The sequence below is a fragment of the Hippoglossus stenolepis genome, chromosome 20, assembly GCF_022539355.2.
Source record: "Hippoglossus stenolepis isolate QCI-W04-F060 chromosome 20, HSTE1.2, whole genome shotgun sequence".
Taxonomy (NCBI): domain Eukaryota; kingdom Metazoa; phylum Chordata; class Actinopteri; order Pleuronectiformes; family Pleuronectidae; genus Hippoglossus; species Hippoglossus stenolepis.
Window position 1 is genome coordinate 6733195 of NC_061502.1, and position 27379 is coordinate 6760573.

General features: G+C 42.5%; 3 protein-coding genes and 1 long non-coding RNA gene across 6 annotated transcripts in view; 1 reads left to right on the top strand and 3 right to left on the bottom strand.

The window, feature by feature from the left end:
- Positions 1 to 6303: 6303 nt before the first annotated feature.
- Positions 6304 to 16279, bottom strand: LOC118099796. The gene is made up of 3 exons (XR_004694370.2): positions 16161 to 16279; positions 12914 to 13038; positions 6304 to 6386 (listed from the first exon to the last, which is right to left on the bottom strand). It is a non-coding gene; the product is annotated as an uncharacterized LOC118099796 (long non-coding RNA).
- Positions 16280 to 16792: 513 nt separating this feature from the next.
- Positions 16793 to 19741, top strand: irak1bp1 (interleukin-1 receptor-associated kinase 1 binding protein 1). The gene is made up of 4 exons (XM_035144570.2): positions 16793 to 17130; positions 17860 to 17941; positions 18084 to 18214; positions 18317 to 19741. The coding sequence occupies exons 1-4, from the start codon at positions 16856 to 16858 to the stop codon at positions 18552 to 18554; spliced, it is 726 nt and encodes a 241-aa protein (XP_035000461.2). The 5' UTR covers positions 16793 to 16855; the 3' UTR covers positions 18555 to 19741.
- si:dkey-261l7.2 (uncharacterized protein LOC569751 homolog) lies at positions 18596 to 21274 on the bottom strand. Of its 2 annotated transcripts, none has more exons than XM_035144572.2 (7): positions 21046 to 21274; positions 20687 to 20931; positions 20451 to 20540; positions 20053 to 20141; positions 19322 to 19482; positions 19070 to 19186; positions 18596 to 18973 (listed from the first exon to the last, which is right to left on the bottom strand). In XM_035144572.2, the coding sequence occupies exons 2-7, from the start codon at positions 20809 to 20811 to the stop codon at positions 18863 to 18865; spliced, it is 693 nt and encodes a 230-aa protein (XP_035000463.2). In that variant the 5' UTR covers positions 20812 to 20931; positions 21046 to 21274; the 3' UTR covers positions 18596 to 18862. The 2 variants fall into 2 exon arrangements, with proteins under 2 accessions (XP_035000463.2, XP_035000462.2); XM_035144571.2 differs by having other exon boundaries at positions 20687 to 20934; positions 21046 to 21273.
- An 824-nt stretch (positions 21275 to 22098) lies between these two features.
- LOC118099791 (pleckstrin homology domain interacting protein) overlaps positions 22099 to 27379 on the bottom strand; it is a 40846-nt gene continuing 35565 nt past the window's right edge. For both annotated transcript variants that reach the window (XM_035144567.2, XM_047337967.1), the window contains exons 38-40: positions 27060 to 27292; positions 26732 to 26878; positions 22099 to 26614 (exon numbers count right to left, since the gene is read on the bottom strand). In XM_035144567.2, the coding sequence (XP_035000458.1) occupies positions 25905 to 26614; positions 26732 to 26878; positions 27060 to 27292 (1090 nt within the window). In that variant the 3' untranslated portion in view covers positions 22099 to 25904. The remainder of the gene's footprint in view (positions 26615 to 26731; positions 26879 to 27059; positions 27293 to 27379) is intronic.

Consider the following 27379-nt stretch of genomic DNA (forward strand, 5'->3'; position numbering starts at 1 on the left):
CTTGTTCCTCTGAAGTACAGGCCAACAAATGCAGGGACTTTAAAGAGGACATCTTTGGGCCTCCATGTGTGGTGGTGGCGGCTGAGGTCCTGGAAGGTCACTGGAGGCTAAGGAATGAGCAGCAAGATGTGTCACTTCCCTTTATGCCAGGTTAGAGGTCAAAGGGGAGACACACTGGACAGATAGTGTGACAGCATACCTACAGCACACTGTACTGGTATGAGAAGACATGGTAGTTTGTCACTTATCTAAAGAACAGATTTCAGGTTCTTTCTCACTAAAACTCTGGTCATTTATAGATAGATAAGACTGAATGGACTGAAAAACATCTGCTCATATTTATTTAATCATTATCTAATTATTTAATGTTAAATATATGCTTAATTTAGCGTTTTATATTTAATCACATGATGAGACAAACATTTTTTGGACTGATAATCATAAAATGGTTGATATACTTTTTAGGACACTTGATATATCTTTTCTACTTTCACTTTTTAACTTTTATTTAAATATTTTAAAGACTAAATATCAACTGATGCACACGATTAATCTATTTCAGTTACCACAGCGAGCCATTTACACTCACCTTGTAATTCATAATGTTCCCTCGCCATTATTTTTTTTCCTTTTTGGCTGGTAACGAAAGTAAATGAGAAAAAAACATTTTTAAAGAAGTTTTCAATGTCTTCCCTTATTAGAGGCTTTCTTTTATACCCTAAACCCACTAAATGACACACCCTTAACCAAATACATACTGTACACACTTAACATATGGGTGTGTCTCTAAAGCTGGGGACACGCTAATGACTGATCCCCTTTAAAATATGAACAAAATGTATGATGTTTACTCGAAATTCTTATTACTCATGATGTCTTTTTTACGTAACTTTGCTCGACAGAGTCTGAGCAAACAATACGTAGGCGCTACACACTGAGGGCAGACACTCCCCCTTCTCCATCACAGCTTGCTTTGAGGTCATTCAGAACGACCACATCTGATTTCTGATATGGTCGGATAACATATCTCAAGACAATAATCTGAGGATCATTTGTGAAATCATAGATGTCACTGATATTTTGAAAAAAATTCTGAAGTCCCAGTTTCTCCACTACTGCCACCAAGTCCTGGACATGACATGTTGACAGGCATGCACACACACACACTCAAACCAAGATCTGAGGATTTTCACTTGCTCAGTGTGGCCGTGTGCATGTGTGGGTACCTTATGGCACAGTGCTATGGCTGGACAACTCAGCAGGGATTAGGAGAGTGTTTACACACTTTTACCACCACACACACACACATTGCTGGATCCCGTCCCCCTCTTCTCCATATAATATATCAAAGCATCTTTGGGTGTCTATGGCTCTTAGAAAATCCGCCCTGACTTCCTCAGCCGACATACTCTCTTTACCTCTCTCTCATGCCGTCTCTCTCTCTCCCTCACACACATACACACATACAGGCACACACCATGTGTGGTGATGAAGGATGTTACCTCTCCTCTCTCCGGTCTCCAGCTGATGTACATACACCATTCCTTCCAAAACACCTGGAATAACACCACAAACACACATGCACATACACAGTGGCTGAATTCACTGCACTGCTGCTGAGCCAAGACAACCAAGAAGCAAAAATCACACAACTGAACTGCTACGTTACACATGACTGTGGTATCATTATTCTAATAATTGAAAAAGATACGTACACTTTATAGTGCAGCACTGTCTTTTTACATTTTTACATTTCTACCAAGGATCCAAGCAGGGCCATCACCAAATAAACTCCCATTATGCTGTAGCTTTGAGTTTGTAGATTATATCACGTCAGCAACTTTACTGTCGCAGAAAATTATTTCAATTGTTTTTATAAACTTACATTATTCATCTGACCTTAGTTTAACTTGCTCGACTGTTCTCTCTGCCAAATGGCAGACACAATGCTTCAGAGGGGAAGGCTGAGCTGGGGGACGCAAGGGAACAAATGGTCTGAACCAAGCCAGCACAAGAAAGAGAGAGAATGCGAGAGACGTAGAGAAATAAACAGAGTGTGGGTGTTCAAGGTTGTGAAGAAATGTGTCTCACAAGCACATTTATATCTAAACGTGTGCTCTCTGTGTGTCTATGCATATGTAAACTGGAGAGTGAGTGGAGACTTCTATCTATGATGATACAGTCTGACTCAGTTCACTTCCCGGTTAGGAGGAGGAGGAGGAAGAGGAGCTGGAGGAATAAAAAGATAAGAGAAGAACAGTGGAGCCATTCATAGAGGAGGTTCCTCAGTGAGTGTGGGTCTTTGTACAGAAAGGAAAAGTGTGTGTTTGAGAAAGGATCACCCGAAAATGGTAGAATAGGTGCAAGAATCAAATATGTCAAAAAAAGCAACTTGATCTATATGCAGATAGAAACCGAAATACAGTGCGGCATGCGTGTGGTCTCGTCCTGTTTAGGAAGGAGAGGGACCACTGTTTCCTTTGGCTCTGAACGCTCTGTTGTGACTATATTACAGCCCCTCCATTTCCACCCCCAGCTACATATGTCGGCCATACTAGACCAAGAGGGTTTCGTATATATAGGCCCAAAACTAGAGTGCACATGAGCAGAGTTAAACCAGGGGCTGTTAACAGTCACCTCTGTAGCTTTTAATTAGTTACTTTACAGTTTGGGGAAACACATGGTAAATATAGTGATGCTTTGCTGTGATTATATAACTCGAACAGATCAGGGGACTCTGTAGATAGTACGGTTTACAAGTGCTGATGACAAGCTGTTTAGTTTATTTCAGCGTAAAGACTGAGGCAGAATTAATCACAAGGGTCGTTTGGGTTTTTTCTAATACCGCTGCTAAATCAATACTGGTGCCTAATCGATGACAGAATACATTTTAAAGCACAAAACGACGATCGATATTAAGAACAGCATTTTTATTGGTGAGGCAAAGATTTCCCGTATAAATTGTATTAAACCCAACTTCTATAATTTAACACAAAATAACAGTTTCAGGCCTTAATAGAACAAAATACTCCAGCTCCAAACTCATCATCAATTGTCTCCCCACCGCTGGGGCCAGGGACGCCCACACTCACGGCTGATGTGCTCGACTTGGGGTGACGCAAGCAGCCAAACACACAGCATCCCTCTGCTGTCAAATGTATCCCCTGCCTCACCAGGTGATCCATTACGTTTGCCGTGTGGGATTTCAAACATTTCCAGCGCATCCCAGTGTCAGAATCCTTTCACATTAAATACAGCCACACTTCTGACCGTTTAGCTTTAGGCATTCTGTTGTAGTGTTGACTCAAGGTTGAGGTATCTACTAACGGTAAGCTAACGTTACCCGCTGCCAGAGCCATGTAAAGAGTGTGTTGCCACCAGAGTTGTAATGTTAACAAAAAGGAGTAATGTCATCGAAGCACGTGCAGTGATGTTTATGTTGCCTGGAAGTATTTCAGTACAGAGATCAGGCACTGAAATCTGCATTGTGATTTGGTCCGGTAGCAGTGCCTGATTGGCAAAGGATTTCAGTATATAACTCAAATTAGCAATAGTTCTGTTCTTCATATACGAGTAGAATTCATCTACTCATCTAGAAAAGTAAATAAGTGCATTTCCCAGAATGTTGGAGCCATTTTCATAGAGGAACAAAAGCTTTTTCAATGCAAAAGAACATCTTGATCTGACATGATCATGTCAAACTAAGAGGATATAGGTTATAGAAAGAGGAAACCTGGAGCAAATTTCTTCATGTTTACTCAAAATATACAGAGCCCAATTCCCTTCTTCCAAGCTCAGCGGTGACAAATCCGCCAACCGCTTATCAAATTAAACCCCCATTAGCAGCATAAACACACAGCCTCACACATGTTTAGCTACCCTTCCTGCACCGAGTGTGTCACAGCCCCTTAAGCCCGGACACACAACTAGACACGTCTCCACACCCAGCTGAACGGCTCTGCATGTCATGAACTGCCCCGAACAGTTTGTGCTCACCGCTCCTGACCTGTGACGTCAACTGTCAGCGGCTGTCACTCTACGTGTCTCGAGGCATGTGCCGGTTCACGCCTGATGGGACACGGCACCCGGTCCACAGTGTAATTCTTTCCATGCGCGCTTGTTAACATGTAGGATTTTCTTTGCAACAACCATAAACGCAGTGTGTGCAGGTAACACAGCCTCGTGCAACTTCACACCGGGTGGCAGCTGCTAGAGGGATTTACCTCAAAATGTAGTAATGTAAACCCTAAAAGTAAGACATCGCCATAAAAAGGACAATTTCATCCATCTTCCTTCCTCTTCCTGTGTGGCCCCCTGGGGACGGCTGGCCGGTAGCAGAGAGCGAGATATTCTGGGAAGTGGAGACTAAATGGAACACTAAATATGCACTCCATCAGCATAAACCAATCATCGGATGATTCTCAGCTAGACAGTGGCGTTTAGATGAACATGACAACGTGCGTATATGGGCCGTGACCTCGGAACGGACAAAGGTGGAAAGCCTGGCAGAGTGCAGAGATGTTTCAGTGTTGGCAACCAAGACCCAAACTAAGAATGTACATGAAACAGAGGAGAGGCAGAAATAATCCAGCGTTAGCTCCAGAAAAGACTACAGTCTACAGTTATGATGAGGTTATGATTTTACCTTATGAATGGATATCCACAAAACCTGGAATGATGGGACATGAGCAAAGAAATAACTCTTTATTTATGAGGGATCCAGACAATTAGATGGATATAGGAATTTCTTCCCACTTTTTTAGTTTATTATGGAATACGGCAAAAAAAATTTTACTAATTTCCCGATAATGAATTCCCAATAATGCACGGATCTTGTTCGGGAAAGAAATCAGGCAAATTTAGGGGACTGATATCTATGAAGCTGCTTTCATACGTGCACTGAACTCCAGATAATCTGCAGATATTCTGCAGAGAGGCTGTGAGAACAAAAATGTCAGCGTGAGAGGCTCCAGACTTTCTCCTGCCAGCCCTCTAGTAAAAACTCTGGATGATGTCCGAAAGAGCCCATGTGTGAAAACAGCAGTAGATCCTCTGGAGGATTCACCACAAACAAGAGGGCAATTTGATGACGTTTCTGACATGTGACAGATGCAAAAAGTAAAAGAAATAAAAAGAAAAGAAAGGAAAACAAATATATAAGGATGAAAAGGAGAAGCTATACATAAAGAACATGTGATGAAAGTTTTTGGTGATAAGGGCCAATGCCAGTATTGACGTGCTGTAAACAAAAACCTGTGATCTCCACAGTGGAATTAATATGTTACGTCCTGCCTCTGCCTCCTGTGCTACCCCTCACCTCAACACTCCATAGGTTTGTGTTGCTGTGAATGTGTCTGAGCTGAGAGTATGTAGCTCAATGACATAAAGTTACCAACTTAAACATTATAGAAAACGCATCAGAAATATGTTTTCCACACTTCCCTCTTATTAAACTGATACATCTCGAGCTCTTTGTAAATGGATGACTGGTTTGCCAGAACTTCTTTCACACATCACCAGGCGTATGAGTTATTTCAGAGGGCCTGTGGAAATAGAGGTAACTCGTGCGACCGCTTCAGCATTTGTTCTCGTTTGTAAAAAAAAGTTTATAGTCGTTTGCTGAAACATGCTGAAGAACCATTTTGCTGCTGGTGAAATGATTTCTAAAAGCAGGCCCACGTTTGGATTACATTTAATACTGAAATTACATTACTTCACGTTGCTTTTATTGTCTGGTCCATGCTTACCACCGTATAAAGCATCCAATCACATCCATTTAAACATGCTTGCTCATAAAAAGTGGATCAAGAAACTATTTTCATTATTTGTGTGTTTCATAAAGATGCAGTCAGTGGTTCTTAAATGTCCTGAAATGAATCCAAACAGAAACCTTATAGTTCGGCCTCTTTCTTTCCTCCTCCTCCTTTTCCTCTTCTTCCTCCTCTCTGGAATTCTACTCTCTCTTTTCTAATAAATCTGAAGGGGCCTTTTCCACTTTTACAGGAACAGCAACTCATTAAATGGTTGATTTCAGATGGCAGAGTGTGAATGTTTTGAGTTAACTTTATTGATCTGTGAGTGGGTCTGCGGGCCAGAGAGGAACGGACATCCCCTTCGGCACATGGGCAGTAGATTTACACCTCCGCCATTTAAAGACACCTTTTAAACCCAGATGGCCAGTGGCCCACTCTCTCCTGTGCTGCCCTGGCACAGACACTGTGGCTGTCACTCCTGCACACATGCTCAAATAAAGTCAGCAGAAGTGCCTCAGAAAAAAAGGGTATTTTATTCACTTACCTGGATGGATACATCTCTCGAGGGCTGTAGTGAAGCGTGAGTGCCTGTGAGTTCATGCCTGGTTTACTTCAGAGTCCTTGGAGCTTCAACTGTAGCATATAAAGAGTGTTTTTTCAAATAAATAACTGGTTTGATTTTTAAATGACTGTTTCTGGAGATTTTTCTGTTTTATTAGGCACTATATAATAAAATGAAAATATTGCAGAGACCAGAGTGATTGCAAGACAGTTGTTGACAGTGATTGTTGATTAACACGATGATTAATGGCACACAACTTAAACCGATGAACCACGCGCCAAATAATATTTTAATCTATGAAATGTTTTAGAAATATGGCGATGCCTACGTTGAGTTCTTTGAGCATGAACTAACAAGAACTCAGGGGAATATGAAGGGCCTGAGAGAAATCACAGTTCAGCTTAGATGAGGAGTCTTTAGCATTTTTGATCTTGCGGCTCATATTTGTCCTCCCTTCACCGTATCAGTCCGGGAGAGCTTGGTCTGTCTCCTATGTATGACATCACTCCCAGTGTATGAACCGTTTCCCATAAACCTCTGTGGTCCCCATGGTTTCCCACCCATGAGATCAGTGAATAGTCAGGGTGATTACAAAGACCACTATTAATTCAGTTAATTTTTATCTTGTCTGTGTTTCTTAAACCAACAAACGGGCTCCTGTAAGACTCAAATATGCAGGACGTCATTCATTCATTTGTTCCTCAGCTCTGTTTTGTATCTGTTTAGACTCTCTGATCCCCCTCTCTCCCTCTCCCTCTCCCTCTCCATTTGTCTCGCTCTCACCCTCAGGGCTGAAAGCAGCGAGGCTGTAAGGTCCCTCTCTTCCCACAACTGCTCTCAATCGCCCCTGTGACTGTTCTGCTGTCAATCACTTCAACATCAGACCCACACTGAGTAGATCAAGCCTGTTGGCAATGACACGCACACACACATATATATTCATTTATACACATATACAGAAAAAACAGGGTTTGTAGGGGGAGTGGAGAGATGAAGGGGGTCCTGTCAGCACCTGCTGGGCCTTACCGGAGAATCTGTGAGGACATAGATACACCCCCCCACACAGACACACACCGCAGGGCACTAGTTGTGAGGGTACCACATCGTATTTACTCAGCCTCCCTCTATGCTGCCTCCAACCACGCTGTCCCGCAGGGTCAGTATGAGCTGCTCTGCCCTGAAAGCACTTGGCAGCTGAGAACCACGTCGCAAGTACAGAGAGAAGTCTGAGGTCATACGGTTTGTCAAACACACATGTAAAGACACACCAACATTTCAACACACACCTGAAGTCAGGTATTTTATACATGCAACACAATCTCGAAGAAATACACAGACTCAATTGTGGAGGTCCCTTCTTGTGAATGCAAAGCCTCAATTAATCTCATCTGTTTCAGCCCAAAACCACACACACACACACACACACACACACACACATACACACATACACACACACACACACACACACACACACACACACACACACACACACAGATGTAACGCATGCACACAAACATACACACAGAGTCCATTAGGCTCATGTGTTGGGCCCAAACCACGGCCCAGAGTGCTCTTTCATGGCTCCATCATTACATCAATAAGTCCTCACATTAATCTCAGCACAGCACACAGGCTATTACCAGAGCACCGCTGCACCACAGAGGCTCGCTCCGATGCAGTCATGGGCAGAATAGTAGTCAAATATATTCTTAATGCTTGAAAGACATACAAGGCGTGCTTCGGTTTGTCTCCCTCGCGAGGGATGGGTCCTAGTAATAAGATAATTTACGTATACATAGAGTTGTTCAATTGCATGAAAGCATATCGAGATATATTTGGCCATGTGTGCTCTGAAAAGCCCTCAAAAGGACTTAAGGGTTTTTCTGTAGTGTGATGATTTAATACAGAGCACAAATTATTTTAGAGAAGCTGGTTTCAATAGTGACTAACAGGAATCTTTGGCCAAAGCCTTTTCAGATCTGTGTAACATAAGATCATGCCCTTTTAATGAAGCTCTTGAGAGTAGTCTGTAAAAAAAAAAAAACATGGTAACGTTTCAGAGATTAGCTTACTCCATCGCGTTATTAAATCAGCCTTTCAGTCGGCAGTTGAGAGCTCCTGTGAGAAAAGGGCTGCTTGGCTAATAATCGCTAGGATGAGCTAAGGCAGCTAAGCCGAGGCTGCCATTACACACACTGCATCAATCACAATCAAAAACACACACAAAAATGCAGTACAATGAATATCAAGCTCAGATAGAGAGAAACCACGAGAGAAGGGGGGAGCAGGAGAAACAAGGAAGAAAGGAAAGGAGTGGAAGTGAGAGGAGGGGTGTTTGGCCCTCGTCTGTCTGGACAGGAAATGGGGTTCTTTAACCCTTGACCCAGGTCCACCAGGCAACTGTGAGTGCGTATGTGTGTTTATCCTCTCGCATTTACTTAGGACAGGTTCTTTCAGTCACTGGTTTGACGGACAGATGGTCCTTGTTGTCATGGTAGCCCATGCAGGTGCGTCTGTATGGAGTTTCCTGCCCCAAGGTGCAGGACGGCCGTGGGTTGGGGTGTTTATTATCCGCAGTGCCAACAGGCAGCAGACTCCTGCCGCTCCCAAGAGGTAAGAAGAATGATGGAGGGGAAGGAAGAGAGGGGGAGAGTGAGGGACGATCGGTCTGAATGGAGAAAAGGAAGGAGTGAGAGTGGTAAGCCGTAAAGTTTTGAAGCATCCACTTTTATCACCCTGGATCTGTTCTTGGATAAAAAGAAGCTGTGAAGTATGTTGTTCACTCGTCCCTGATTCTCTGCCATAATGAAAGAATAAAAAGAATATTGCCTGAGAAACCTCCGCTGTTCCCGGAAAGGCAGCCTCAGCTCAGATGACCTCAGATATTGTTCCATTGTATTCTTTTATTCTCCTTTCAACATTTCGGACCACAGACGAGAGACGGGAGAAGAGAGAAGGTATCGGGAAGGGGGGAGTTGGAGAATGGAGGGAGCTGTGAGTTGGGGGCCAAGGGTCACTGATGGAGATTCTCCCCTGAAGGCAGGTCCGCTGCAAACGGGTAAATAATAAACGTTTGGCGTTTTGAGTTTCTGAACCCCATTACCCTGCCCCTCTGGCCTGAGTCCATCAGCTTCAGCTTCTGTTCCAAACACACACTTACACACATCTGAATTAGTAATGAAATCTTGAAATTGCTGTGAATTGTAAAACGCTTAACACAAATTCTCTTTTCCGGATTTTAAACACATTAAAAATAACCATGAGGGGTATATGTAGTTTTAATAATTGGGTCATTATGTTGTAGATTTGTTCGGCCTCGTGAGCGTGCAGGAAGGACCAGCATTGTTATTGCCAAGCTCGGTTCAAAAACAGTCATGAGAAAATGTCTTATTTGGGGTCATCTGGAGCTGCAGTAATTTTGCTAAATTCTGTGGAATCTAGTCCACTTTATTTTTGCAGCTTTAAACCAAATAATCGTAACATTGAATGAGTTAAGGATACGCTGAAAACAAAATTGATGTCTGTCAATTTTACAACAATCTTGATTTGCAATGAGCAGCATCTAACATCTGCTTTCTGAATGTAATTATATTATACTATACTTACTATCAAAAGCAAATAAAATTGAGTAAGAGAATACATCGCAAAGTATATTTTCAAAAAAAAAAAAATAACAGCAAAGTCCCAACTCAGTAATTTAAATCATAAAAACTAAACCTAAGAGTAAGTCAAATAAATCTAACACACACACACACACACACACACACACACACACACACACACACACACACACACACACACACACACACACACACACACACACACACACACACACACACACACACACACACACACAGAGAGCTTGGCATGTGGAAATATGTCTATACCACCAGTCTAATCCCAGGCCTTGCAGTCTGGGCTGTTTGTTTTTGTGTTTACTCTGGAATGTCAGACATCCGCGGACACGGCGGAGAGGAAGGTCAAACCCGGCAGAACTCCAAAGACTCAACAAACATTATTAAATTCTAATTTGTTATAAAAGGTTTGTGGAAAGTGGTGTCGTGAAACCATTAACGAATTCTCTGGTTATTTTCTTGTCTGTAAAGGTCTTTATGCACTGTGGGAGCATGTCCACGTTAAAGCTAGAGTATACATACACTTGACAACTAAGACACGTAGACAAGAACAGACGGTCGGCACATCATATATGATCGCAGGCACACAGTATGTGTAAGAAACTTGATAACGGCAAGTGCTGTGGTGCCATAAAGAGTGGGACATGAAACTAAGACGCGAGTGAGGAAGTGAGGGCTTAAAGGTATAAAAGAGTGTTACTGCGACAGTCACAGTGTGACAAAGTGTGAACAAACCATACATAAGAAAAATAATTTAATTAAATGTATTTGTCAAAGGCCACATTAACTGAACTGAGGGTTTTTTTGTAATCAGGGATGTTATGTGTATGTATGTATGTATTTGTGACATGCTCCCCAACCTCTACACACAAAGAAAAACATAAAAAACGTTTTCTCACGAAATATAACTGGCTGTCAGAGAGAGCTGATGTTGATGGTATTATAAAATCACATTTCCCAGTTCATCTGTCAGGAAGGCAGTCTGATGTGTTGTTTGGAAGAGAGGAGAGAGGAGAAGTGAAAAGAGGGGAACAAACGGGGACAGGGTGCTGAAAGGATTGTTAAATCTGTGATAGATCTTTGGCACTCAAAAGGACACGGATCCTGCAGTAACAACGGACTGTGTGGGGAATGTCGCTGCGGCCTCCATGAGGGGAACATGTGTTGTTGTGTGTGTGAGTGTGGGTCTAAGTATTTTCTGTGTGTGTATGCTGTGCACTCATTAGTGAAAAGCCTCAGTGCAGACTAGCTCCAGTTACAGTAGTAAACGCTGCCTTTGAACTTTTAATGGAGCCCTGAAACTCAACCAGGCCTTAAAAAACACAGATCTCCAGGAAAAGACAAACTGGGAGAGAAAGAGGTGGAAATGGTCGAGATTAGGATGCATAAAATGTATTTAAACGAGGTAAACGAAAAGATAAAGTAAGATGGAGAGAAGCATAAGAGGTTGTTTTTTTAATTATCAGCCACAACAACGCAACTGTAATACGAACAGAGCTAATGAATCAACAATCAACAGTTCAACACACACCTGTTGACCTGGCTGAAATCAGAAACATGCAAAACCATCACCAATACATCAAGGATCTCAAAATCCCTTGTTTCTGCAACTCACATACACATCTCATTATTATTGTTTGGGGCACTTCCTAGCGTTGGCACCTGTGTGTATGCCTGGACACAGTAATTAAAACAGGCAGACCTCTCTATGCATGTGTTTAAGTGGGTGGGTATTTATCTGGGTGGGTGTCTGAGCTGCACAATCTTCTGGCATGCATTGCAATAAACAGATGTTGAGTCTTTATGAGGTCTTTACAACAGGTTCAGCCCCAAGTGGTTCTGTGCAGCGTGTGTGTGGATGTATATGCACATATATGTAGGCCTAACATAGAAACCTCTCATCAGTGAACCATAAAAGAGACCACAAATGGATTTAAACAGGAAAGGTGCGGCATTCATCATAAATGCTGAGAAATGTAATCATTTCATTAATGCTGTTATAACGTTGCCAGTTGCTGTTGTTAAAGAACTATTCTAATCTACACACATGACATGTCAGAATGTGGGCTGGTACAAAGTGTTCACTGATGGGAGTAGAGGGGGACTGTGGACACGACTGTTTATTTGAGTACGAGCTGTTTACAGAGATGGACGCTGTGGAGCTGAGTGACAGCATGAGAAAATACCTCTGATAATATACTGACATGCAGAGAAGTCAGCAGCGAACTGGCCTCATCGCTCATCTCTCAGGACCTATGAGCATCTACTCTGTATACTTATTAGTCACTTATTTGTAATGCAGGGTTTTATGAATCATACAATCCCATCCAATAATATCTCGACATTAATCTATTTAAGTTAATTTGCTCATATGGCCCTCAGCGTCATCGTGTAATTATCTGAGTGAGATGTTATCTAACTAAAGGTAATTTTCAAATCAAGTACACAATTTGAGGGAATACTCAAAAACTACACTGTGACGTTATGACCTTGGACTGATTATGTTTTGTTTGGCTACTAAAACAGCTTGAAACACATCCTAAGACCATCATATGGGTAAAACAATAGAGCGAAATATAGGTTATTTTCGCCCCTGTCTGGGCTTCCCCTGGTTTATTTGTTTGTTTGTCAGCAGGATTACGCGGAAACTACTGAACACATTTCCATGAAAAGGGATGGGACGTGGGACATGGGCCAAGAAAGAACCCATTAAATCTTGGTATGGATCCTAACAGAGGGAATTCTTATTCACTTTAACATTGTGAGATCAGACGCCTTTTGATATTTTCACTGGTCTCCCAGAGAAAAAATTCATGGATCTAGATCAAACCAAATTTTAAAAAATCTGGCATATTTGTGCCATTTGGTGTGGCTTGATTGAATTTAAGGGGACCGTTGGGCCATTCTGGTTCAACACTAATTAACCTAAAATGTTAGACTTTTTTGGATGAAGTCAGACTTACCTGAGAGCATTGAGAGGTGAACTTGAAACCCCAGGATTTATAAAACTCTGCAGTCAGGACTAGAGATGCAGTCATGGGCCATGCTCAACATCACCTGGACAGGCTTATTCATCCACACTCCCTCCCTGCACAAAGGGACAAACACATACAACTATGACACCATCATGTTCTGTGTAATTCGTCCTTTTTAAACACTAGTGTGCTGGTTGTGCAGGATTTGGTATGACCCTTCCCACGACTTATTTTACAGTTGTTCCAACTTCTCTTCAAACCTTAAAGGCAACGTCAACATAAGATGATGACAATGTAAAAGATTAATACAGGAGAATATGAATAAAATGTTCTGTCTGAAGTTGTGAGTTGACCGAGCTCATAAATTCAGATTACCTCCTGCTGATGAAGCAATGATCACCACCTGAGCTCATTGTTAAACACAGCTGAACACTGTTGCTTTTATAACCTATAAAACTGTTCATCAGAAAAGTCTGGAGACATAAACAATGACAATCTACATTTTAAGTTCTCTCTCATTTCTATCAGCATCTGTTTTTAAACATGGAGGGAGAATTGTGAAGGGAAATTAAGGAAAAAAATGAAACTTGACTTTTTTCCCTTTCACAATAAAGTCTAAGACAGATGACAGCTGCGGACACACAGAGTGCATGCTGCATGTTTTATCGCCTTCACCCATAAATAAAAAACGCAGAGTGGAAGAAATACAGTCAAGATATACGATTTATGGCAACGGGCGCAGGAGGGAGTCTGGAGATTTCTTGGACAATATGAAAATAAAACTGCAATAAAACTGCACGGGCCTTGATTGTGGTCTATGGAGAGACATGGAGGGCCTCCAACACGGCTAACTTTATTACTTCATCTGAGAGAGCAAGAGAGAGGGAGAGACACATCAACAGATTTGGAGACCATTACAGTCAAATCTTTTTCCCCTAAGTGGCCACAGTCTCCATCTGTGGGGCCCCAGACCCTTTTCACCCAACAACCAGGGACACAACCGTGGCCAAATGCTCCTAAATTCAGATTACCCATCTTTTTATTTACACAACCAACAGTTTTTTGGGGGTTTGCATAAATCTTTATAACATTATTTCATGGCAGACATCACAGTCAGTATTATATAAACACTGGGTGAAAAAGAAGAATTAACGCTTTTAATACTTAAATGAATTTCTGTTTATGTAAGTGGTCACTAACCTTGTGAGGATCAAAAAAACTGAGCAAATAATATACTGCCATTTTCATTTAACCACATCACAGCGAGCAGCTATGTTTCTGTAAGGATCTGAAATAGTTTTGAGTGTGAGAAGTTGGAGAGATGCAGCCGTAGAAACGGTGATTAAAGCAACAGATCGCTGGAAGATGGGTGAAATTGGCCTGATGGTTTGTAGGCCACTGAAGGAAAATGGTCTGGACTTCCTCGGAGATTAGAACACTAAAGGTCCTTATCGTCCTCACTCTCCCCCGTATGAAAATAGTCTATTGTAGGGCGCTGCATCTTTCTTGGCCGAAGCGGCGCATCAGATCTAGGGTTTCACAGAGCATACCGGGGGACCGGCGAAACCAGAGACAATAACAACAAATACTGCCTTGTATTTTTAGGTTGTGATTATAAAGCACATTTCACAGTTTAAGACTCCAGGGAGACCAAACAAACTTTAGCGTTTGAAGAAACCAGCGTCCAGAATTGGATCAAATCTCTGCTGTTCCCAAATGTCCTTGAAAAATGAAAGAATGGTACACATGCGAGGTTCACGGTACAGAGACAGACTGGCCTACACACTGCCTTAATAGATTCAAAAGAGATACACCATCTAATGATGCAATGCAATAATTCATTTAGTCTTTCCCACACGGAAAAAAAATATTTTCAAGATAAACGTTATACACTTAAAAGTATTTTTCTTTTGTATCTTTGGTATTTCATTTGACTACTATGCTACTTTTATTTATCCATTGCTAAAGCTCTTAAAAAGTATGCTCACTAATTATGAAATATTACCTTAAAATATATATATATATATAAAAATTGTGCAAACTGATATTGTAGTTACCTCATATACACTTTAAGTAATTGATAAGCCATAAGCCAAATACAAGAGTTATTACCAGACTAATCATAGTCTCCTCTTCTTGCAGCAAGAAATATTTAAATAAAAAACTTTGATAATTATAGTTAAAATTCTAGAAAGTCTTGATTGATTATGTCAAACATATTTACATCTGTTAATTGGGAGTATGTACCGTCTCTGAAGGCCCTGTCCCTTATGTGCTGCCAGTTTGATCACTGTTATACTTTGTCGCCACCTGCTGACCAAACAGAGAAACTGACTGACGCTACTTACTTATACTTGAAAAATACCCAATTCACACAACTGTGCTTAAAATTGAAAGATGTTTTCTGAGTTTGCTTGTGTTGTGAATTTGTGCAGCGCATGTGTTGATGAAGTTGTTTCTTAATCGGCACGTGTCTTTTCTATTTGCAGAGCGTTGATCTCTCTCGGCCACCGTATGGAAGTGCAGAAAGGTATTATGAAGGGCTGGGAGTCTATTAAGACAGGTTACAGTTCTGACAAAGAGCAGGACTCAATTAAATTAAACTAAAGGCAACTGCTACCACCATACATCCTCTGAATACTCACCTAAAGTCCATATTTGAATTCAAATTGACAGTATGTATAGGAAGGCTACATGTTTACTGCGAGGTGGAGATGCAGTACGTTCAGTTAGGTATACACATGAAGTTTAGTGTCACTATACGACATAATCTGGTCCTTGAAGCCCACACCACAAACAAAACAATTGAAATTCAAGTCTTAATAAAGTTGACACAAGCCATTAAACTGGCAGGATTCAACTCATTTAGAGAAATCTACTTTGTGAATAAGCAGTATACAAAACGTATTTCTAACCATAACTTTGACTTGTCCGAGTAAATAATGAATAACATAAGTGAGGACTCGGATTTAACGCCCACTGAGTCATACCAATGAGTAAACCTGTATAACTAGTATTACTGGTTAACTAGTGATGCAGCTCTTATGTGTTGTTGCAGCTGTGTGTGGTTAGCATTGTGTGTCTTGAGCAGGTGTAATTAGCTACTTAGCTCCTGCATTAGCATGCCGAATTAAGCTAGCAGCTGGAGAAAAGCTACAAACAAAGGCGAGGTGCTGAGATACTGACGTCAACCTACGAAGTCAAATAATTTCTTATTTGAAAAGGGCAACTTTACCTGTGATTGCAATTTAAATGCCACGAGGAAATGGCGGAACTGTGTTAGAAAAGCAGCTTAGCTTTGATTTTCTCTGTAAAACTTGAGCAACACAGAGATTCACTTAGCGCGAGCGTGATGACGCAGTAGTCAGGCCAACGTGACACAGGTGAGACTAACCACGTGATCACGAGCGCCACATTCAGGGTTCATCAGAGAAATAAATATATATGCACGTTTAGTAAAATGAAACTGAATAAATTAATAATAATAATCCTGTACAAATTTAAACTCACAAACATGTTTAAAAATATTTTAAATGTTTGTATTTATTTTGTTTAACTTTAGTTTATTTATTGGTGATGTCCATGAACATAACACAGGAATATGAAAGTATAGACATCAAAAACATTTAGAAAAAAATGACAAAATAAGTTTGACACTTTCAAAAGAGTCTCAATCACTCACAATTAAATAGGACGTGCTGTACCCAAAAAATAATTCCTTATAAAAATATTAGTATCATTATTATTATTATTGTTGGTGGTGGTGGTGGTGTTTTTCCATTAGGTGAAATACATGTTAAATATTCTTTCTTTTTGCTCAAAACTGACTAAAAACCCTCTGTAGTTCTTTGGCGGAAGTGGCCTACATATCCCAACGGGCATTGCGTCCATTGCCATAGCAGCGGGAAGTTGGTTGTCCCGTCTCCAACCATGGACAGTCTGAACCGAGGCTTCGCAGCGGTGCAACCGGCTACAGGTCGTGATTTCGGCGGTAACGAGAAGGAGCAGGGGCCGGATGTACGAACAGTGAACCGACAGAGTCCCGGTAACCGTGTGAGGGAGCTCCAGGTGACCGGCACAGCGGAGGTGTGCTGCCCGGCGGACAGAGCCTCTGTCCGGGTGAGTGTGGGCAGCATCAAGGAGTCAGTGACCGAGGTGACCAGCAGCGTGTCACGGAGACTCGAGTACATTTTACAGTCTCTCAGGTAAAAACACTGTAGTACCAGTACAAGTAATGAGTCACACGAGGCTAATGCTAGCTAGCTGCTACGTGTAGTATACACAGAGGCTACAGGGCTGACCGATGGAGATGTGTTAGCTGTGGTAGCAGCAGAATCCCAGTAAGAGCTAATACATCCAGCTTTAAAGTTGATTGAGCTGTTGTGTTGCTCTATTTATTGAATGTAGACTATTGAAGTCGTAGCCAGTGGTGGTAGAAGTTAATAACAAATTGCAAGAGTACTGCAGTTGAGTAGAAGTACTTTCCACCACAGGTAGTGCCAGTACTCAGTAGTACTCTACTCTCATTTCAGTCAATATAGATTAATCACAATAAATGTCACATTCATATTTATTATGAGTTATTGAACTTGTGTGTTTAAAAACTATTCTTTATGAGCAGAGAATGACAAACACAAATCTGAGGTAGATCAATTATGTGTTGTACCTCCTCACTGTGCTTACACAATGCATAAGCAGTATATTTATATACTTTTGTTATATTGATATTGGTGAAAATTATATTGCAATTACTATTGTTATGTACTGTATTGTTATGTTTTATTGCCCTGCTCTTATTTCTAGGAAAAGTAGTTGAACTCAAGTTTTTCAGATTTTGAAGTGCAGCAGCTCATTTCACTTACGTCTTAGCGTACAGGTTTATTAGTACAATCAGTGTATTATATAATATATTTATATTTATTAATTCTGCTCAGACAACATGGCATCAGTGAGACAGATGCTTCAGTGAGGAGGTTTCTCTCCAGAGAGGAGGACCTGTATCGCATGGATGCAGAGGTGGAGTATTTAGTATTTGTATTAGTATTGGACACTAATGATTAAAAATGTTTTATGATACTGTTCATTTATAATTGACCCAACAGCATATGTTGTTTGTTTGTTACGTTGTATCTGACAGTGTAATAAAATGTTCCCATAGGTCGTGGTCACCTTCTCAGACTTTGAGAAGATGGAGCAGCTTTGCAGTGTCCTGCTGGAGAAGCTGGACAAGAGTGTCTGTGTGGGAACGCCACAGTTCTACCACAGTGCAGAGTGCCTGGGTCAACTGAGGTAGGAAAGAACACAGCACACGTCTCCTCAGCACATCTAAGACTTCTTGAATGCATCACATTAGCTTGTTGAATCAGAAGTGTGAATTGGTCTGTGTTTCAGGAAGCGAGTGTGTGTATCCGCAGTTGAAAATGCTCAGCAGAAGGCCAGGGAAATCAGTCAGCTGCTGGGACAAAGTCTGGGAAACCCTGTGCTGGTCAGAGAGGACGAGACAAGGGAGTGGAGGAATGAGGATGTGGAGAATGGAGGCAGAGGACACAGCGCTCTACCCACAATCACAGCGTCCTCGCGGGTGTCCGTCTACTTCAGCCTCAAAGACAGAAGCAGGAAAAAATTCTAAAAGACACTTGTCATTCACTCATGAAACCAAAGAGCTCACTGTCACACTTTAACACCTTTTATTGCATAGTTGCAGTAGATTCAAAGTGCAGTAGCCAACACTGTCATGTACATTGAAAATATATATACAGCTGATTTTCAAAATAATTGGTCACCTTTAACACGCCCAACATTCAAGTATATCTTTTCAAAACCAATGAAAGAGATTTAAATTCTACATTTGATCATAACACCTGAACACAAGCTCTGTGATCGGCCTCAGAAGGAAGGAAATGAAAGCCTCAGCTGGATGGATCTGAGAGCAAGCAGTCAGGCATCGCTGACCTCGTCTTCAGGGAAGATCTCTCTGAGCCAGGGCTGCATGATGAACCGCTCGCCATCAAAATGTGTGAAGTAATTCTCCAAGGTGGGGACGTCCGGCTGGAAACATCCAACAGTGAGTCCAGGACAAAGTTTGGTGTGTCTGATTGTGTGTGTATGTGTTGTCAATTCCAGTACTGCGTTTCCAGTACTTACCTTCATCCCAGTGATGCGCTCCAGTTGTGTCTGTGGCAAATATGCAACTAGCAGTGAGGTGGCTCCAGGTCCGCTGAACAATACCTTGTAATGGGGTGTCTTCTCTGCTGTGGTGCCCTGCACACACACACACACACACACACACACACATTCACAGAACTCCTTGAACTGGCTGAGTTTTAGGTTCTCAACAAAGTGTGTGTCAAACAGAACATCGTGGAGAGGTGGGGAGTAAAAGTTCCAGCTGCTAACCTCAGGGCCAGAATACATCCTCTTGATCCACTCAAGAGGGGCTCGCAGCTCAGGGTCCCAGCTCACCACCACCCCGACCATGTGACCCTTCCTCTCCATCACCACCTCGCCCACTCGTAGAAACACAAACGGAGGCCGGGGGCTGCGCACTTCTGTGGATGCTGAAGAAATGAAGAAAAAAATAAATAGAGAGAATGGTGTGAGACACATTTTACTTGAGAGGAATTTTCACTTGAACATAGGTGCTTATTAAAAACAATTCTTGAAGATAGTCAGGGTAGCATTGCATCAGATATGTTTTAGATTTTTGTATGTTTATTATATATTTTTCGTTGTGTGTTACCAACTAAGTTAGGTTTTGCACAATTCAGAGTTTTGTATGAGCAATAAGACTTAATAAAGCCTATTTTTAAATACAAATACACACAAACTTCTGCTACTGAGGTTCGTTTTACTGTTTGTTGGTTTGTTTGTGTAAGATTGTGTAAAAGTACTGAACTGATTCACACTAAACTTGGTGAAGGAATGTGGCTCGGGCAAGGAAAGACCACTTTGCATATGCAGTTTCAGGATTTTTTTTTTTTATCATTGCATCCACATAGCACCATTCCAAATTGTCTTGTGTTTATTGATGCTAGCAAGATTTAAGATGACAAGTGATTCATCGTAGACTCTGAATATGTCTACAAACCCCAACTTGCTGAATACTGTATAAACATCTACAGACAAACCTCCAAAGAAGCCCTGGTCGTTGCCATAAAGCAGAGTCTCTACTGGAGGCGGGGCACTTGTTTCCTCCTGTTCCAAACCAACCAGAGACCTTTAGGAAAAGCAGAAATATTGTCAGTCTCAGCATGAAAACAAGTTGAGTGTTGGTTTCCCTGTTTGACTCCTACAAGAACTGGAAACATTAGAGTTCACTTCCTGCTTGAATGAAAATGAAAACAGAGAATAAAGATCAATATTTACTTTAATATCATTCAGGCCACACACAACAAGATAACATTGCATCCTGCTCACCAATGTAATTCAGAATGCTAAGGGCTCCTACGTCAGTATGAAACAAACAGAGTATAAAAAATAAACAAACAGCACATGTCTGAGCATGGGTCACAGTTGCTACACTCACATGACATTAGACATGTGTTGGTTTGCCCAGTCCATCCACGCAGTGCCATTGAGGTAGGAGCCTCTCCACTCTTTCCAAATCCTAAGCAACCTGAAAAGTGAAACCACAGAATCAGGACACAACAGTTTGATGCTTCCTTCACATTTCCTTACTTCACAGTGGTCCCGTGACATCACAGTGCAGCTGACTGACGCACAGAGGGGACCTGTTTCTCTCTGCGGCGGGATCACACCTACCGCGTAGTGGCGTGGTAGCGCTGCACCGCGGACGAGCCGCTCCACCGGGAGATGAGGTACTGCGCGGGCACGGCGGAAAACAGGAGCGCGATCTGCAGCACCGTGGCGGTCGACATCTGGGGCATGGTGAGCGCGCTCCCGACACCCGGAGACGGCCACGCGCGTCAGGAGGCTGCGGGGCCGAGCTGTGTATGAGCTGAGACCCTCCTGTGATGGACAGCTTCCGGCGTGAAGGGGCAACTCGTCTGCTGATGTTCAACATGGATCAACATGGTGGTTTCAAAGTAGACGAACAACACGTGCTGCTGCACGAACTTAGAGGAAATAAACCAGGAAACATCCGCAATCGTGTCTCTTACCTCGTGTTAAATCCACAGTGTTTCCTCCTGCTACCCTCCACACATTGTGGCACAGGAAGCAGAACAAACACTTTCACTCCTCTTGTTATTTACATAAACCCTCCACCTGTTTATCTACATTTCTGTCCACATCACGAGCCGGTGATTTCTGTCCAATCACAGCAGGCCACGGACCCACGTGCGGACCTTTAGCGGCTCGACACGTCAGGACGGAGTCGAACCCGCGATTGTTTGTGACCCAGTGACGCTTTCATAACACTAGATGGCAGAGTTTGTAGTTAATGAAGTCTGTTGATTTTTTAAAATAAGTTACTTTATAGCACTGCTACATTTGACTTTATTTTATGTTGAAGAAAATCTGCTTTTCTTTCCAGATCCCAATTTTAACTTTTATTCCTAGAATTGTTTGCCTCCTCTGACCAATGCAGTTTCAGTTTACATATTGTTTTCCCCACATCAATATGAGGTCACCATGACCTCTTCCTTTGGCCTCTGAAATGTAATCAGTTAGTCAAATTGAGAAAATATGAAGAAATTCCCTCAAGGCAAACTTGAGAAATCATATTTAAGAGGCCAAAAATAAGTTAATAGTTGTGCAAAATTTGAAAAAAAAACGTTCCCTCCAGGTGTTCCAATGATGTTGCATTCACAAGAGCAAAAGTGTGTTTATAAGATCACTGTAACTTTTGACCTTTGACCACCAGTTTATCCATGGATCCAAGTGAGCATCCGTACCAAACCTTTAAGGATTTCCTGGAGGTTTTCCTGAGATGTCATGATGTCATGGTCACAGCGACTTTGTCCTTTCCCACCAAAATCTGATTAGTTCATCCATGAGTCCAAATAGACGTTCGTTCCAAGTTTTTAAAAAATCCCTGAAGGCATTCTCAAGATATCATGTTCTCGGACAGACAACCTGAAAACACAATGCCTCACACCACTCACTATCGTCAGAGCAAAACTTTAGCGCTTGCTTATCTAAATAAAATGAATTTATATCTTTAAAAAAATATATTTTTGAAATGATCTCAAAAAATAAACAGGAAGTAAAAGTAGATATGGAAACACAACTTTTTATTTACTTAAAATATTGGTATTAACTAACAGGACAGCAGTACTCCCCTACACATACATTCTAGCTTTATGCTTCTTTTTTGCATGAATTCTTTTATATATAAAAAGTATCCAAACTGACAAAGACATCCTGGTCACTCAGTTCATGTGAAACAGACCCCTTCCCCTCCTGTTCTCTTCTTTTCCAGCCCACGTCCCTTTAAAACTTAAAAAAACGTCCCAAAAATGCTTCCCAGTGGCTCACATGCAGCCACTTCATACACGCACACACACACACACACATATGCACACACTATGACCTTTAACCTCTGACCTAAGACTGTGGTGCCTGATCAGAGGCCACAAACTGCACAACTCTGCCACACATTTAGCACAGGCCCGAGGTGAATGGATGCATGTGTACATTAGCATCAAAACACAGTTGGGGGGTCTGGTAAAAGTAAGAGGGCTGACCTGAGGAGCTGAGTCATGGTGGAAAACACTGACACCAAAACCTAATGAGGTCCACTCTGTGAAGAACTACAGACTACATGTGTGTCTGAGAGCATAAGAATAAATTAATAAAAAATGTCTGGCTAATAACCAGGAACTTGATTTTAAGGCCCCTTTGTAATGATTAGAGGTTTTACATAATCACTATCATGGTTCAGGTCACCTGATCAGCAACACTAAATCAGCTCTTTTACTTTTACTTTTCAAAAAATACAGGCAATGTGGGTGCTTTGATTCAAAGGAGCAGACGGTAGTAGACTAAAAAAGTTCAATGTCCATTTTCATATGATGAACTCTTTCATAATTTGACTGAATTTCAGTGGGAGTTTAACAGATAAATACTGCACACCCCTCCTTATCTCATTATTAACATGGGATACAATGCTCTTACCAAGCAGGCCAAAGAAAGCCAAAAAGAAATCATGGCTAATTCAAAATGTCTAGATACTTGTCAATATCCTCAAACACCTGGGATTCTCATGAGCCGTGTTTATAAGCTGCAGACCTGCGCATGTAAACATTTTTACAAGTGAGCTCATATTTCAGCTTTGAAAAGCCTGGGTAGAAAATTTTGTTCCAAACTCTAATCATCATGATATATTCTGCATATATGTAATTTACCTATGAGGAGACAATAGATCGATTTTATGATGACAGTCATTAACGAACACTTAAAATCAACAGAATTGCTGCCCACAAAGGAAATACATTTCTGGGCAAAATGATTAGCTTCCTAATTAAAAAAAACAAAACAAAACAATAATAACATTAACTTTGATGTAAAGAGTCATGGGAGACAATGTCTCCGTTGTAGGTCATGGAATAAAGCTCTTCATATACACAATATAAACAAAGTGTCAGTGAAACGTGACCGGAAAATAATGAAATGTAAGTTTTGAACGTCAGATAATTGCGGCAGAGTGTAGAACAACCAGTCCAGCGGTATCACTCCACAGATCCAGCCACTTCAACATTGTCCGCTATGGCGAGGACACAGTCGGACAAACCTTTGACACACGAGCTCGACACACTCACAGTAGAGACAGTTAAACTAAAAACATTCAAAAGCCTTGTTCTAAAAGTTCAGTGCCCAAACACAGAATTTGGCATCAACAAAAACAATGATAAACAGATGAGATATACGTTGAGTAATATGTGACAAGGAAGACGTGAAATTAATCAGATGTGTGGAGATGCTACCACCAAGTTTTCCCCAGTCAACCCCCACAAGTGTCACATTTCAGCATTCACTTGCTCTGTGCTGGGGAGGAAACAGAAATTATGTTACAAGTGGAGCAGATGACGCCATCTGTAGAAATGCAGTCCATTCGGTGTCCACAGAGAGAGAGAGTGACATAATATGTTTGTCTCCTGTCTGACTGTTCATTTTTCTGTCTTTCCTCTGCCTCCCACACCAGCTCGTCAGGTCCAGTGTGATTCACTGAACCCGGCGACGAGCGGAACCAGGAAGTCCGGGGAAAAATGAAGAAAGCAAAGACAAAAGGCCCCAAAATGGAGAAAGCGAGGATATTATGCCAGAGTAGCGAAGGCACACCATCAGAAAGATGTATGTCTCTCTCTCTCTCTCTCTCTCTCTCTCTCTCTCTCTCTCTCTCTCTCTCTCTCTCTCTCTCTCTCTCTCTCTCTCTCTCTCTCTCTCTCTCTCTCTCCATCCAAACTCAGTCCACATCGGTTTGATCTGGCTCCATCCTGTTGATGAGAAAGTGCTAAAACATGCAAGACATACTTGTGTGTGTGTGTGTGTGTGTGTGTGTGTGTGTGTGTGTGTGTGTGTGTGTGTGTGTGTGTGTGTGTGTGTGTGTGTGTGCGCACGCACGTGTGTGGTGACCATAGAAACATCAACCTTTTAAAAAAGTTCCTTTTATATGTTAACAGTTTTAAAATACACAGGGTTACTCGCTCCCTACGACTGCATTGATAACCGCTCTGTGATAAGTGCATCTCAAAGCTAGTCGCCCAAAGCTCCGCTCGCTGTACCTTAGGTATAAACTGACAATAGGTTGGTTATAGGATAATATACTGACATGAATAATGGTATGTTCACAACAAGAGTAAAGTCTTCTTTTTTTCAAACTGCTATAAATACATTTTCTTTGAGAGGTTTCAGAAACGATCAAACTGTATGCCACTGTTTGTACACTGAAAGTGGAAGTGACACACTCAGTTGTGTTATAAAACACACACACTCCTTCAGTTGCGCACACAACATAAGTTCACACACATACAGGCACATGTACTTTGCAGGGCAGAGGCCAAGCACGCTCATACACACACACACACGCACGCACACACTCCAAAGACATAAAGGCACAAGGTATTGCTAATGTTGAGGACGCATTGAAACGTGATCTAAAATGAACCCTTTCACCCATGCATCCTTTTTCACCTCCTCACAGTAAAAACAGCTTCTGGGAAAAAAAGTGATGCTTCCTCTTTCTAACATGCAAAACAAAACTCACACACACACACACACACCCCAATAGTAAACAGAGCCTGCAGATCTACAGTACCTATACAGGTACACCATTTGGTATTTTAGCACAGACAGACACGCTCAGGTCAGCCAATGTGTAAGACTTCCAAAACAGAGAGCCGATCGTTACGTACAAATCTTAGAAAAAGCCAAGAAAGGGTTGTATAAAAGAAAAAAAAGAACAGGAACAATGATGACAGGGGCGAAAGATGTTGTCAGCCAGTGCTCGGTCTGTCGTCCATCACAGACCGAACAATTTAAATTCAGCGGGCGACTTTTTTCCTCCTAGCTGAGACACTTGAAAAGTTTCTCTGAAATAGTAAAGAGACGAGATGCATCCATCTCTTCGAGGACTTTTTCAAGTACTAAAACTCCGTCCAGTCTGTGACACCCAGAAGTGTTTCAGGTGAGACCGGGGCAAAGAGTCGATCACTGGACAGAGGCAGGTCACAACACCACCGACACGGGAGTCGACGAGCGTCTTATCAGATCCAACATGGACCAGTAACGTCAGAGGAGCTCGAACAGAAGAACATGCTGAAAGCCACTGGTTGCCATAGTGATGGGCTCACTGGGCTGAGAGGAAGTAGAATTGGACAGACCACTGCGCTGTTGTCTCTCCGTAGTCACAGCTTCAAATAGCAGCAGCTGAGCCAGTGGCCGTTCAGACATATACACACACGTACGTGCACAGAAATGCATACAACAGCAACATGACTTCCTAGATAGCCCCCTACTCATCAACTGCAAAGACGTCAGGGCAGTCGGCCTCCTCCTCACATCCTGCATGTGTGTTCTGTTACCAGCCAATCAGGTTGGCTTTGGCCTTCTCTGTCAGCTTGCGGACGCGTCCCTTCGAGGAGGTGCCGAAGGTGATCGATGAGTCCTCAAACAGCAGCTGCCTCTGCTCCTCCTCAGAGTCCTCCTCCATGTACCAGGCTGACCGTCGCCCCTGGTTACGTGTGCGCATGGACCCCCCTTCACCCTCACCTTCCTCCTCCTTTGGAGACTCCCTGCGATTGGATCGCTGAGGGGCGGTCTGTGGAGGAGCGGTCACCTCCTCATTGGCTCTTCTGCTGCTCCTCCTCAGCGGTGAGGGCTCCGGTGACTCCGCGGGAGGAGTTGATTCATCAGTTCGTACCAATCGGGGCCGGCCGCGCCGTCTAGGCGTCGATGGCACGCCAGAGTCTGACAGCACAGATGTTTCCTGTGCAGAAGATGCCCCGCCTTCGTCTCCTGTGGAGTGGTCGAGCTCCTCATCGGGGGTGGAGCTCCTGCGGTTACTGCTCCTTCTCATCTCCTCCAGCTCCTGCTTGCTCTTCCGGCCTCTCTTCTTGCCAGGGGGGCGATCTTGAGGTCTAGAGGGGCTCGCCGGCGTCGTGACCTCTGGAGGACTCACCGGTGGGTCTATTCTGGACTTCCGCCCCCTCTTCCCCATGCCGAGGGTCACATGACTACTGTGGCCATTCAGGTGGGCTGTGTTCTGAGATGAAGGGCTGACAAGAGAGCCTGAGGGAAGGACATTCAGTCACAGAACAAAGGAATTAGTAATAGGCAGGTGACACTAAATATTACATTTTTAACATTAATCATAAAGCATCACACCTAAGAGGTACCATCTCTTACCAGGCGTGTGTCGTACAGGTGTCCTGAGTTTCCGCCGGGTGCTTCCTCCAATGCTACTTTCTGCAGCTGGAGTGGGAGTCCCCTTTTCAGAGACCGGTGGCGTTGAAGCTGACACGGAGGTGTGAGTCCTCAGCGAACGAGTCGACTCTGAAGGTGGAAGAGAGATATATAATATTTTAAGTAAATTTCATTATGAGTTGTGATAAATTCTTGATTAGATATTTGTAGAAAATTCCCTGTTATCCTTCACAAACGACATTTCTCAGCAGCCCCCAGGTTTATCATGTGATGCTACTCCAAGCGCTGTGCTATTACAGCACGCTCTCACCTGTTGTGTTGCTCGTGGAATTATGCGATGAGGAGGCGGCAGGCGGAGAATGTGCAGAATGGCGTGCTGCGCTGCGTGTTCGCCCGCCAGCCGGTGTATCCGCCTTCCCGTTGACAAGCTGGGGCGGCTGCTTCTGTGGAACGCTCTGTCTCAGGGAGGAACTTCGTGGTGGAGCTGGTGACGGCTCCCTTTTTGCCGTCACCCTAGATGATACACGTCTCTTCCTTTCTGGGCTAAACGCAGCAAGGGAGGAGAGAAGACAAACTATCAAATCCAATGCACCGAAAGAGCTACAATCAAAGAGATAAATGTCCTTCCTT

What these genes read in the sequence shown, in the direction of transcription:
- irak1bp1 (XM_035144570.2), top strand. Translation starts at nt 16,856, where the DNA reads ATGGACAGTCTGAACCGAGGCTTCGCAGCGGTGCAACCGGCTACAGGT. An exon ending in TACATTTTACAGTCTCTCAG is followed by an intron (nt 17,131 to 17,859) that starts GTAAAAACACTG and finishes AATTCTGCTCAG; the next exon opens with ACAACATGGCATCAGTGAGA. An exon ending in TGTATCGCATGGATGCAGAG is followed by an intron (nt 17,942 to 18,083) that starts GTGGAGTATTTA and finishes ATGTTCCCATAG; the next exon opens with GTCGTGGTCACCTTCTCAGA.
- si:dkey-261l7.2 (XM_035144572.2), bottom strand. Translation starts at nt 20,811, where the DNA reads ATGCCCCAGATGTCGACCGCCACGGTGCTGCAGATCGCGCTCCTGTTT. An exon ending in CAACACATGTCTAATGTCAT is followed by an intron (nt 20,142 to 20,450) that starts GTGAGTGTAGCA and finishes CTTTTCCTAAAG; the next exon opens with GTCTCTGGTTGGTTTGGAAC. An exon ending in GGATGTATTCTGGCCCTGAG is followed by an intron (nt 19,187 to 19,321) that starts GTTAGCAGCTGG and finishes GTGTGTGTGCAG; the next exon opens with GGCACCACAGCAGAGAAGAC.